The sequence below is a fragment of the Drosophila takahashii genome, chromosome 2L, assembly GCF_030179915.1.
Source record: "Drosophila takahashii strain IR98-3 E-12201 chromosome 2L, DtakHiC1v2, whole genome shotgun sequence".
Classification (NCBI taxonomy): Eukaryota; Metazoa; Arthropoda; class Insecta; order Diptera; family Drosophilidae; genus Drosophila; species Drosophila takahashii.
The window spans coordinates 23,930,287-23,941,506 of NC_091678.1; the positions used below are offsets into that span (position 1 = coordinate 23,930,287).

Genomic DNA, 11,220 nt, shown 5'->3' on the forward strand with positions numbered 1-11,220 from the left:
TATTATAAGTACAACTAATCATAAATCAAACTATAATCATGTACACAAATAAATCAATAAAAAAACAAGAAAGGAAGCTACCTTCGGCCAGCCGAAGCTTATATACCCTTGTAGATAAAAGAATACTCACTCGGTGCAGTTCCAGGGATTCCAGATTCAGCGTTTCGATTTATTTCAATTTTGTTTTTAAGTAGTCAAGAATCAAAACGCCTACTTCCTACAAAGTTACAATGAATTTTCTTATATTTGTTTGGGAGCCTTAAGATATAGTGGTCCGATCCGGCTAGCTCCGACATATGTACTACCTGCAATAGAAAGAAGACCTTCGGGAAAGTTTCATCGCGATAGCTTTAAAACTGAGAGACTAGTTCGCATAGAAACGGACAGACGGACAGACGGACGTGGCTAGATAGACTCGGCTATTGGTGCTGATTAAGAATATATATACTTTATGTGGTCGGAAACGTCTCCTTCACTGCGTTGCAAACATCTGACTGAAATTATAATACCCTCTACAAGGGTATAACAAGTTAAGTCCAAATTCAATAGACTAAAATAAACTAGTTTAATAATTATTTAATAAATAAATGCATAATTATAAAAAAGCAATTTTCAACTATTTTAAAATATTTCCAGCGTCTGATTAGGCCGTACAACAAAAGATCGTAATAACTATTAATTGAGGAAATTATTTAGTCACTGAATCACGTATGGGTAATTTTATGTCCCAGCCGATATTACAACCATTTAGCGAATACCAGAACCCGATCTCCATGGAAACCAAAATGCTACACTTGAATTAAATCTCCCTGACAACCAAATTCTTTAGCCCAAACAAAGAAAATATTTTGTTTTGTAGTTGTAAAAAATATTGACGGAATGAAATTACGAACCAGGATCTGCAAGAAAAGCTCCATACAAAATTCGGAGGCTTCAGAGGAGGCCAGCAAAAATGTGGCAAATTATCCACTGAGTTGTGTGGATTGGAGCAGCAATGAGGAGATATATTTTGTGAGGTGAGTGGCTTTCAGTTGATAGCTGTGAAAAAATGATAATTGATTTATATATCCCATAGCGACGACCACCAGATCCTCAAATGGAGCGATGTGAGTCGGGACTCTGTGGAGGTGGCCAAGCTGCCGGATGACTTTGTGCCCACCGACCTGCACTGGCTCCTGTTGGGCGGCAGGAGCAGTGGTGGTGGCAAGGGCAGCGACACCCTGCTAATCTGCAGTAATGACGGAAGGTTCGTCATCCTGAACAAAAGTGCCCGCGTGGAACGGAGCATTTCCGCCCACGGAGCGGCCATAAGTTCGGGTCGTTGGAGTCCCGATGGAGCTGGTCTTCTCACCGCCGGCGAGGATGGAGTGATCAAGATCTGGTCACGATCGGGTATGTTGCGATCCACCGTGGTGCACAACGAGGAGGCCATTCACTGCGCTCGTTGGGCGCCCAACTCCACCTCCATTGTTTTTTGCCAGGGCGGACACATATCCATCAAGCCACTGGCGGCCAATAGCAAACTTATAAGGGTATTTTATAAAATATTATCTACTTAAGTTTAGTGAGAATATTTCAGTAGCCTTAAATTTATATTACATTTTCCAGTGGCGTGCCCACGATGGCCTCGTGCTCTCCCTCAGCTGGTCCACTCAATCCAATGTCATAGCCTCCGGTGGCGAGGACTTTCGCTATAAGATCTGGGATGCCCAGGGAGCCAATCTGTTTACCAGTTCCGCCGAAGAGTTTGCCATCACGTGTGTGGCCTTTAATCCCGAGAAGGATTACCTGCTGGTGGGCACATTTAATTTGCTCAAATTGTGCCACAGCAATGGGGTGAGTCCTCATAGGATATCAGATTTATGGTGCTAAAATCATTGATTCCGATTGAATTCCATTCCAGTGGTCCTACAGCAGCGCTCGCTTCACAACTCCCAGTGTGGGCTCCTTCTTTAACCTATCCTGGTCAACAGATGGCACTCAAGTGGCCTGTGGCACCTCCACGGGTCAGTTGATTGTGGCCTATGCCATCGAGCAGCAGTTGATCTCCAGGAACCTCAAGGCAACCAGTAAGAGTCGCAAGTCGATTGCCCTGAAGGACATTGCGACTGGCACTCAGGATCTCCTGGATTTTCCGCAGAGAGTGGTTAACTTCGGACTAGGCTATGGGCATCTGGTGGTGGCCACCACCCACCAAGTGCACATCTACAATGAGAAGTACATCAATACGCCGATCATTGTCGATGGCAGGAATGACACAAGGGTGATTGAAGTGGGCAAAAAGTGGGTTTTCTAACTTGTAATTTAAAGGAAAAGAATTAAATATTCTACTTTTACTTCAGGTACTTTATGATCTTGGATGCCTCGTCAATTTGGGTCTACACCTACACGGGTCGTTTGCACCTGAATCCGCGATACCCGGGCTCCCAGGCGCAGATTCCGCTGCTCACCTGGCGATCGCTATCCTTGGGCCTCGATGTCCTGGCCGTTAGGGATAACTCCGATCCCACTTTGCTGCACCTTTTCGATCTGATTCCGGGTGCCTCGCGACAGTATGATCCCCATTCGCTGAGGGCCAAGCAGCAGCTGGCCGAGATTGCAGCCTGTCGAGCGGGAACTTCGGAAGATCAGTTTGTGGCCTTTATCGACTCCAATCGCGAGCTCTTTGTGAGTGGAACCCGCAATCTAAATGGCGACCGCACGGATGAGATCTACAAGATCGGCACCCAGCTCACCGCGATCATGTGGGCCAGCGAAACGAACATCCTGGTGGGAGTGCACGACTCTTGCTACAGCATATGGTATTGTCCCGGCGAGGGTGCCGCCGATCCCACGATTATTGCCCTGACCACTGTTACATTGGATACGGCGTAAGTAATCTATATAACATTAACCATAAACTGAGAAAACACGCCAAACTTTATCACTATATTTTCTCGAAAAACTATCAATTTAAAAAAAATGTAGATAGGGAAATGTTGATTCTTAAATTGTTTGATTATGCTGAAGAATTCGCTTTTAATCTATTTTTTTCTAGGGAATTTGGCAAGAACATTACCATCGAGAGCTTCGAGGATGCGGTGGTCACTTTCCGCTGCGCCGGCGCCCTGCTCCCAGTCAATGTAAACATGTACTGCGAGATCCTGCATCGCGCCCTTCTCGAGGGTCAGTGGCAGCAGGCGCTGAAGATTTGCCGGATGGGGCAGCATGCCAGCTTGTGGGCCACTCTGGCGGCGGTGGCCACCAGGAAGCACCAGTTGCAGATCAGTGAGGAGGCCTACGCGGCGGCCCTGCAGATCGACAAGGTGAGCTACCTGCAGCATCTGAAGACCCTGACGCCCTCGAGTGCGGAGCAGATGGCCGAGAACTCACTAATGCTGGGCAGGATGCTGGAGGCGGAGACGATCCTGCTGCACGGCAAGAAAATCGAGCAGGCCGTGGGTCTGTCTCTGCGGATGCACAACTGGCGGAGAGCCCTGGAGATCTCCCAGAAACACAAAATGGAGGTGCCGGACTTGATGCCGCGGGTTCTGCAGGAAAGGAGCAAGTATCTCAAGGCCCTGCAGCGGGAGGAGTGGGATCCACTCTACCTGCCTCATGTTGTTAAGGAAGAGGCTGACCATCTAAGTGAATAAAGTATCCATCCAATATAAAGTATAATTTTGTCAGTAGGAAATCAAAGAACCAAAGAAATTATTCTAAATATTTATTCCAGTGTTTTTATAAGTTTAATGAACTCTGGTACTTTTTAGTATGCCGGTGATAGCATGGGCTCACCAGCCAGTCCTCGGAGCACATTGTGGGATGCCAAGGTGGCGGCGTCGATACGCGTTCTCCTGGTGGCATAGCCCACATGCGGAGTGACCACTGTAAGGGAAGAAACAAAAAAAATATAGTTGAGTGCACTATGATAATGGAACTTGCAAGATAAGAACTTAAAGTGTCAGGGGATGTCAAAAACGTTAAAGCATAAGATTAGAACAGGTATTCTTATTAAACTAATAAATCAAATGATCAAATTATAAACTCACCAACATTGTCCAGTGCCAGTAATTTGTCTTTGGATGGCAGAGGTTCAGGATCCATAACATCCAAGCCAGCTGCAAAGATTCTGTTCGATTTCAAAGCATCGTACAGGTCATCCTGATTTACGATTTCTGCAAAAGCAAAATCATTTAGTCACAAATAAATCGTTTTAAATACAGAAATACTTACTGCCCCTTCCAACGTTGACCAGCACAGCTGTTTTCTTCATTTTATTAAAGGCGGTGGCATTGAACAAACCCTGTGTTTCCTTGTTCAGAGGGGCTGCAATGACCAGGAAGTCACTCTCCCCCAGAAGAGTATCGAAATCCACCTTCTTGGCGTTGAACTTCTCCTCGATCTCCTTGCTGACACGACTCCGGGTGGTGTAGAGCACACGGTCGATATCGAATCCGGACAAACGCTTGGCCACCGCCTGGCCAATTCCTCCGAAGCCGTAGAAACCCACGGTGGAGTCTCGGATGTCCTGACCCAGCATCCAGTTCAGATGGTCCTTGTCCCAGTTGTCACTGGAATTGTACAATGTTAATATTAAAAGATCATATTAAAACTTAATCTTAACAAATTAAAGATACTTTTTTTAGTTTTACCTGTCGATCTTCCTGCGGCCCTCTTGAAATCTCCGAGCCGCGGCGATCAGTAGACCCACTGTCAAATCTGCAACCGCAACCGTTAGCATCGCAGGAGTACTTCCCAGTGGAATTCCCCGCCTCTTCAGCTCCGGCACATCCACGTTGTTAATCCCCGAGGACATGGTGGATACCGCTTTAAATTGTGGCCCAGCAGCATCCAGAATCTCGGCATTGAGGATATCTCGACCGCCCCAGATGGCGGCATGTACGCCCTTGATCTTCTCGAGAATTTCGATCCGATTTTGTGGTGGCTCACTTTTCACTTGAATAACTTCGCATTTCTCCCTTAAGATTTCTATGCCCTCTGGAGGAACATCGGTATGCGCGATCAAAACTTTGTAGGGCTTATTTGTAGACATTTTTTCGGTGCTTCAAAAAAAAAGATATTATTTAATAGTTGAAATATTTACAAGTGTCACGGCGCGCACTTGATAGATAATCGCTGTGCAGAGATTTCCCAATTATTCTCTTCTCATGTGAGCAATTGAATAAAGAGCTTTCTGTTTTAGCTTTCCGAATTATATTCTCTTAACTCACTTCGAAACTCTTAAAGTGGCAAAATTGTTTGTTAGCACTAAAGATTTTTGCTCCGCGTTTGTTTGACGACTGACAAAAAACTGACTATGGTAGCACTCTTTTATAGAGTTCCAGATATCGCAAACACTTATCACCTGAAAAGCTGACAGCGAAATTAACAGAAAGCTTTTTTGAAAAACTTTCTTTCATAAAATGATAACAAATAATATGTTCTTAACACAATTATAACTGAAATAATTAAAACACAAATTTTATAATTTGTACTAAATTTGCAATTTATTTGTGTAATATTTAATAATTTCCGATTTGAGTTAATATTGGTCATATAGTTTCATACACTTCCTCAGTATGCAGGCCTTATCATGGGCTTTCCCTCGATGCCATTCAAGATATTATTGGCAGCTAGCAAACTCATCTCAATGGTAGTCTTCATCGTCTGAGTGCCCATATGGGGAAGTATAACTGCAGAAAAATAAATTAAATATATTGCAGCCTGAAAAATAGCTAAAGACTCGATTCCAACTCACCACAATTGGGCAGTTTGAGAAGAGGACTATCGGCTGGCAGTGGTTCTGGTGTGGTGACATCTAAGCCGGCGGCAAAGATCTTGCCAGTTGTCAAGGCATCATGCAGATCGGGTTGATTTACAAGACCTTAAAATAAAGAATAATGTTAATTTCATACTGAAATTATCTATTTTTGAGTACCTACCCCCTCTGGCCACATTGACAAATACCGAACTCTTTTTCATCAGCTCAAAAGCCTTCGCACTAAACTTCTCCCTGGTTTCGTTTGTAAGTGGAGCTGCTACCACCAGGAAATCACTCTCCTTCAAAAGGGTCTCGAAGGTCACGTGTTCAGCCTTGAAGTCCCCGTCGTTTTCCTTTCGGGTGCGAGTGTGATAAATGATCTTAGCCACATCCCAGCCCTGCAAACGCTTGGCGATGGCCTGACTGATGCCGCCAAAACCAAAGAATCCGATGACCGAATCACGAATTTCCTGGCCCATCATCCAGTTGATCTGCTCGATTTTCCATTGCGACCTGAAAGATAATTGTACCATTTATTTATTTATTTATTTATTGAGAACTTTAATATAAGTTTAGTATTTTAAAGATACTTATCGAGAGACTAAACACCTAAGGACTTCTACTAGATAGGGTATGGAATACCTGGTTAGTTGGCAACCCTTATCCAAAAAGCTTTATGTTTGGAAAGCTTTTGGGGACAAAAGCCCCAATCAGCTGTTCTCTTACCTCTCGATTTCTGTGCGTCCAGCGTGAAAATGACGACCAGCTGCAATCATCAAACCTATGGCGAGATCGGCCACAGAATTTTTCACCACCCCAGGAGTATGACCCAGGGGAATCTGCCTCTTCTGAAACTCTGGAATATCCACGTAGTCGAGTCCCGAGGACATGGTGCTTACGCAACGCAGCTGCGATCCGGCAGCATCCAGAATTCCAGCATTCAGGGGCTGATAGTGAGCCCAATAAATGGCATCCACTCCGGGCACTTTCTTCAGGATCTCCTCCCTTGAAGGTGGAACACTCTGGCAGATGATAGTTTCCGCCCCGCGAGATCGCAGGAGTTCCAAAGCCGGAGTCGGGACATTCGGATGCGAAATGAGGACTTTAAAGGCACTTGTCGCACGAGACATATCGAAGGAAAATATATGTGGGATTTAGCTATCAACTATTGGCGGTCGGCTGCAGCGCCAAACTGTTCAGTGGAAATTTCCCCACTTAGAACACTTTTCAAGCTTTTTCTGTTCGCCCTCTCTTAAGTTTTGACTGTGCTCTTCAGCTCTTTGATTTGCTCTTATTTTGGCATGCAAATTATAGAACTTAGTAATTCTTGTTGTACAATGAGGGTTCGTAAATAAAATTCAAATTACCCTCAAAAATAAGCATACTGTGATGAAAATAATCAAATATATAGGCGATATTTATTTGTTTTTATTATAGTAATATTTTTTTTGGTATTTTTAAATGCTCTTTAAAGAGGTATTCAAACTATTTATTTTGAAAACATTTTCAGGGGTCCAAATAGTATCTGAAATTATTAAGATATTACGTTTAAAAAACCGTAAAATTATTCAAGAGATTTTGGAAAAAAAAAACCTGTTAAGAAAAATAAAACAAAAATTCGTATTCATAATGTGCTTCCTAATCACTAACATCGATAAGAGAATAATCCAGCTTAGTCCATATTAATAAATCAATCGGTCATATAAACATCGAATCGCTAATTTTACTTCCAACGGTATCAACATTTTCCATCCCTGAAATCAATGACCAACCATATTTAAATTAAGCACTTTGCACTTGTTGTTTTTTCCAATTATAATTTTTATTTTCAAATCTACAAGCATGCCAAGGCCGCTGGTGGCCTTTCACACTTCGCCGGGCAGGCTTCCCACACCGGTTAAAGCTAAAAAGCCATTTTCATTTTCCAATGGAACTTCCTAGTAGGCGGGCGACAGCATGGGCTCCCCGGCCAAGCCGCGGAGTACGTTGTGGGCAGCAATGGTGGACATATCGGCACGGGTGCGCCTCGTGGCGGATCCAATGTGGGGCAGGACAACTGAAAGTTAGGGACAAACATCAAGTGGTTAGTTTGAGTTTGAAGTAAGATAAAGCAAAGCTAGATAACCAGTTTTAATAAATCACTAAAAAAGGGAGCATTAAAGGTCGAAGAGGACGTGATAAAATATAGAAAGAAAAAAATTCTACCTCTTATATTTTGTAACCTTCAAGAAACCTTAACAAAATCTCTCCGAAATACTTTTAGACATTGTCAACTACTAAGCAGATAAGACGGAATCTCTATATTGATAAGACTCCCAGAAATACGAGTATTTCCTAGGTGGGGGCCTTAAAAGCAAGTCAGACTGATATCAATAGACCGAACTTATTTTGATTGTCCCACTCACCGGCATTGTCGAGCGTCAGCAGCTTGTCCTTGGGCGACAGAGGTTCCGGATCCGTGACGTCCAGACCGGCGGAGAAGATTCGGTTCGACTTCAGGGCCTCATAGAGGTCATCTTGGTTGACAATTTCTGCGGGGGTTAAACGGACCATTTAAGCTCTGTCAAAGTCCATTGGGTATTTGAAACTTACTGCCCCTGGCAATGTTTATCAGCACAGCGGTCTCCTTCATCTTGTTGAAGGCGGTGGCATTGAAGACACCCTGGGTGTCCTTGGTCAAGGGGGAGGCGATCACAATGAAGTCACTGTCGGCCAAAAGGGTATCGAAGTCGACCTTCTTGGCATTGAACTCCTCCTCGATCTCCTTGTGAACACGACGGCGGGTGGTGTACAGCACCTTATCAATGTCGAATCCGGACAGACGCTTGGCGATGGCCTGGCCAATGCCTCCGAAGCCATAGAATCCCACGGTAGAGTCGCGGATGTCCTGGCCAAGCAGCCAGTTAAGGTGGTAGTTCTCCCACTGGTCGCTGTTAAATTGCAAAATAATATATATTACGAAAATTTATTTAAAAGTATTTACAGTTTTCATTAGCAGCATGTTTTTAGTTTTTGAAAGAAATTTAAAATTAATATCGTTTTCGAGAACAAACCTAGTTAAAACTGTTCGCAACCTACACCAAAAAAAATCGATATTTAAGATCACTTTTAATTTGATATGAGGCCAGGAAAATTTGACCTGTTCGATAAGTGTGTTTCATGACCTGAAATTTACATGGCCCTATCGATATTACGGGAACATGTTTTTTTTTTGTGTAGCAATCCATTTCTAAGTGGGTTTCTAAGTGTTTTTAAAGCGTAGAATTTATAATTTATCCAAGGTTCGTGGAATATTTAAAATTTTTCTCATTCAAGCACTCACTTGTCGATCTTCTTGCGTCCCTCGTGGAAACGGCGACTGGCGGCGATCAGGAGACCCACTGCCAAATCGGCCACGGCGGTGTTCAGGACGGTGGGCGTGTGACCCAGCGGGATCTTGCGCCTCTTGACCTCCGGCACATCCACGTAGTCGATGCCCGCCGACATGGTGGAGATGGACTTCAGCTGGGGACCGGCAGCATCGAGGGCCTCGGCGTTGAGGGGCTCATGTCCACCCCAGAGGACGCCGTCGACTCCGCGGATTTTCTCCAGAAGTTCCGCCCTGTTGATGGGAACGCTCTGCACCTGGACAACCTCGCAGTTCTGCTTGAGCAGATCGATGCCCTCCTGGGGAACCTCGGGATGTGTCACCAGGACCTTGAAAGCCTTGCCAGCGGACATGGTGCGGTTTTGATTCTGATTCCTGCTGCCCCTGCGTGGGAGGGAGGCATTAGTATGGCTGATCGCCAGGGCCACGACCAGAAGTGGTAATAAGAGCTGAGCTATCGATCTCATCCTAAGGCGTTGCGATCGAAGTCGAGTTTCGCGAGCAACTGAGCCCAAAAGCGGCATACGCACCCAGCTTTAAAGAGCGACGAGGACGGAAAGCCGCTGCTCCGGCTGCTGCGACCCACGATCGCAGCCGATAAACCAATGAACCTGTTTAGCATTATAATCCGCGCTCTATCTCTTTCTCTAAATGGGTATTCTCAAGCCTGCGAGCAGCTGATATCGATCTCAGTTCTCTTCTACCGCGTATAAGACGCCAAACTGGTTTGGAAAAGGTATGAACACTTTAGTTTTTATAAAGATTCTTAAAAAAACCCGACGTTGATAAAGTTATTTCAGGAACAAAAATTAACTTTGTCTTAAAATAAAGTTAAATAAATAAGTCTAAGTTCTCTTAATATAATAAATAAAAACAAACATGCATGTATTGCATATTTTTAAACTTCAAAATTTAATATATGTTTTGATCAAAATATATAGACATTCATTTCAGTGGAAATGCGATTACATAAACTCTGCAAATTTAGAAAATATATTTTTTATTACTATTCACAATATTTATGAAAATGTTCAAAGTTTGCTATTTAAACACGCTCAAAGTCATTAGGGTTATTTAATCGCTATCTCAACACTCGAGGCCCCCCAGATTTATGGCGAAATTCCGAAAACAAAACCTTTCAGATATGTTCACATCTAATCACTTTTCCACGACTCATTCAACACTTTTGACAATTTGATGCTTTTCTTCGCATTGTTTATGGTAGGGAATGGAAAAAACCCACTCTGAAAGTTTGATATTAATTACAATTGCGTTCAATGTCACAGAAAAACAAACTATCACTCTTAAAAGCTCTCTTAAATAAAGGGGATTACAGCAGCCACGGTCGTAAGAGAATAAATATTTTTTATTAATATATTCTTTACACTACAAAAATTATCAACCACCAAACTGGCACGCCGAGAATAATGAACTGAAACTTTTCTCGCGTAGTCAATAAACTAAAGCTCTTTTCAATTGCTCTCGACCACTTTAATATTTTCTCTTGATATACTCTCTCTTTCTCGCACTCTTACCGTGAGATCTATAGAACTAGAATACTTTTCAGCTTTGCGTTTGCCGCACGACTGAATGATCGGAACCCAAAGCTTAAGCCTTATATAGGGCCTCATATCGCAAATAAATTATCAGTTCCAAAAAAGAGTTAATAGATGATAATATATTTTTTGCCGAAAAGTCATTAAATATACATAGGTAAGGTTGGGTTAACCGAAATCGACTACGTTAAATATTTCTTTTTATATATTTTTATAAAAAATCATATATTTAGAAAGACGTTTTATGAAATAATGGAACAATTTTTAAAATAAAGCCAAATTTTTAAATTTTTATAAATTGATACCAATGATACCAATATCATTTTGTAAGATTATCCGAAACGACTTTAAATCTCAGGTAATGTTATATACCCAATGAAAAAGTTTATTTAGGTATAAACATATTATTATTGGGCTATATTAACCGCAATTCCAGTCTTATCAGCAGAACGATCGACGACTCTCCCACTCTTCTTCTGATTAGACCCGTGATTTGCCATCCCTTTTCTTCGTTGCACACTGAGCTCTGCCTCCTCCTCTTAGTCCGTCTCTTT

General features: G+C 42.9%; 4 protein-coding genes across 8 annotated transcripts; 1 reads left to right on the plus strand and 3 right to left on the minus strand.

Moving 5' to 3' along the window:
- The first annotated feature begins 780 nt into the window (after positions 1-780).
- On the plus strand, positions 781-3,687 carry Oseg5 (intraflagellar transport protein Oseg5). The gene is made up of 6 exons (XM_017151577.3): positions 781-1,016; positions 1,076-1,532; positions 1,609-1,836; positions 1,904-2,283; positions 2,343-2,870; positions 3,038-3,687. Exons 1-6 carry the CDS (start codon positions 880-882, stop codon positions 3,633-3,635), a joined length of 2,328 nt encoding a protein of 775 aa, XP_017007066.2. The 5' UTR covers positions 781-879; the 3' UTR covers positions 3,636-3,687.
- Positions 3,688-3,692: 5 nt separating this feature from the next.
- On the minus strand, positions 3,693-5,332 carry LOC108064172 (glyoxylate reductase/hydroxypyruvate reductase). Of its 2 annotated transcripts, none has more exons than XM_017151578.3 (5): positions 5,214-5,332; positions 4,635-5,045; positions 4,216-4,553; positions 4,032-4,157; positions 3,693-3,867 (listed from the first exon to the last, which is right to left on the minus strand). In XM_017151578.3, exons 2-5 carry the CDS (start codon positions 5,033-5,035, stop codon positions 3,749-3,751), a joined length of 984 nt encoding a protein of 327 aa, XP_017007067.2. In that variant the 5' UTR covers positions 5,036-5,045; positions 5,214-5,332; the 3' UTR covers positions 3,693-3,748. The 2 variants fall into 2 exon arrangements, with proteins under 2 accessions (XP_017007067.2, XP_044249496.1); XM_044393561.2 differs by having other exon boundaries at positions 5,105-5,246.
- A 138-nt stretch (positions 5,333-5,470) lies between these two features.
- Positions 5,471-7,058, minus strand: LOC108064161 (glyoxylate reductase/hydroxypyruvate reductase). The gene is made up of 4 exons (XM_017151559.3): positions 6,470-7,058; positions 5,925-6,256; positions 5,741-5,866; positions 5,471-5,675 (listed from the first exon to the last, which is right to left on the minus strand). The coding sequence occupies exons 1-4, from the start codon at positions 6,871-6,873 to the stop codon at positions 5,557-5,559; spliced, it is 981 nt and encodes a 326-aa protein (XP_017007048.2). The 5' UTR covers positions 6,874-7,058; the 3' UTR covers positions 5,471-5,556.
- A 482-nt stretch (positions 7,059-7,540) lies between these two features.
- LOC108064160 (glyoxylate reductase/hydroxypyruvate reductase) lies at positions 7,541-10,702 on the minus strand. 4 transcript variants are annotated; one of them, XM_017151557.3, is made up of 5 exons: positions 10,646-10,702; positions 9,066-9,485; positions 8,336-8,673; positions 8,149-8,274; positions 7,541-7,799 (listed from the first exon to the last, which is right to left on the minus strand). In XM_017151557.3, the coding sequence occupies exons 2-5, from the start codon at positions 9,461-9,463 to the stop codon at positions 7,681-7,683; spliced, it is 981 nt and encodes a 326-aa protein (XP_017007046.1). In that variant the 5' UTR covers positions 9,464-9,485; positions 10,646-10,702; the 3' UTR covers positions 7,541-7,680. The 4 variants fall into 4 exon arrangements, with proteins under 4 accessions (XP_017007046.1, XP_017007047.1, XP_017007044.1 ...); XM_017151558.3 differs by having other exon boundaries at positions 9,066-9,494; positions 10,646-10,692; XM_017151555.3 differs by lacking the exon at positions 10,646-10,702 and adding an exon at positions 9,641-9,906.
- Between the last annotated feature and the right edge of the window lie 518 nt (positions 10,703-11,220).

Bases quoted from the DNA above. Each gene is read 5' to 3' on its own strand.
- Oseg5 (XM_017151577.3), top strand. From the start codon at position 880: ATGAAATTACGAACCAGGATCTGCAAGAAAAGCTCCATACAAAATTCG. The intron at 1,533-1,608 runs GTATTTTATAAA...TACATTTTCCAG, and splicing joins CCAATAGCAAACTTATAAGG to TGGCGTGCCCACGATGGCCT. The intron at 2,871-3,037 runs GTAAGTAATCTA...ATTTTTTTCTAG, and splicing joins ACTGTTACATTGGATACGGC to GGAATTTGGCAAGAACATTA.
- LOC108064172 (XM_017151578.3), bottom strand. From the start codon at position 5,035: ATGTCTACAAATAAGCCCTACAAAGTTTTGATCGCGCATACCGATGTT. The intron at 4,554-4,634 runs GTAAAACTAAAA...GTACAATTCCAG, and splicing joins GGCCGCAGGAAGATCGACAG to TGACAACTGGGACAAGGACC. The intron at 4,158-4,215 runs GTAAGTATTTCT...TTGCTTTTGCAG, and splicing joins GGTCAACGTTGGAAGGGGCA to AAATCGTAAATCAGGATGAC.
- LOC108064161 (XM_017151559.3), bottom strand. From the start codon at position 6,873: ATGTCTCGTGCGACAAGTGCCTTTAAAGTCCTCATTTCGCATCCGAAT. The intron at 6,257-6,469 runs GTAAGAGAACAG...ATTATCTTTCAG, and splicing joins GGACGCACAGAAATCGAGAG to GTCGCAATGGAAAATCGAGC. The intron at 5,867-5,924 runs GTAGGTACTCAA...CTTTATTTTAAG, and splicing joins TGTCAATGTGGCCAGAGGGG to GTCTTGTAAATCAACCCGAT.
- LOC108064160 (XM_017151554.3), bottom strand. From the start codon at position 9,732: ATGCTAAACAGGTTCATTGGTTTATCGGCTGCGATCGTGGGTCGCAGC. The intron at 8,275-8,335 runs GTAAGTTTCAAA...TAACCCCCGCAG, and splicing joins GATAAACATTGCCAGGGGCA to AAATTGTCAACCAAGATGAC. The intron at 7,800-8,148 runs GTGAGTGGGACA...CCTAACTTTCAG, and splicing joins GCTGACGCTCGACAATGCCG to TTGTCCTGCCCCACATTGGA.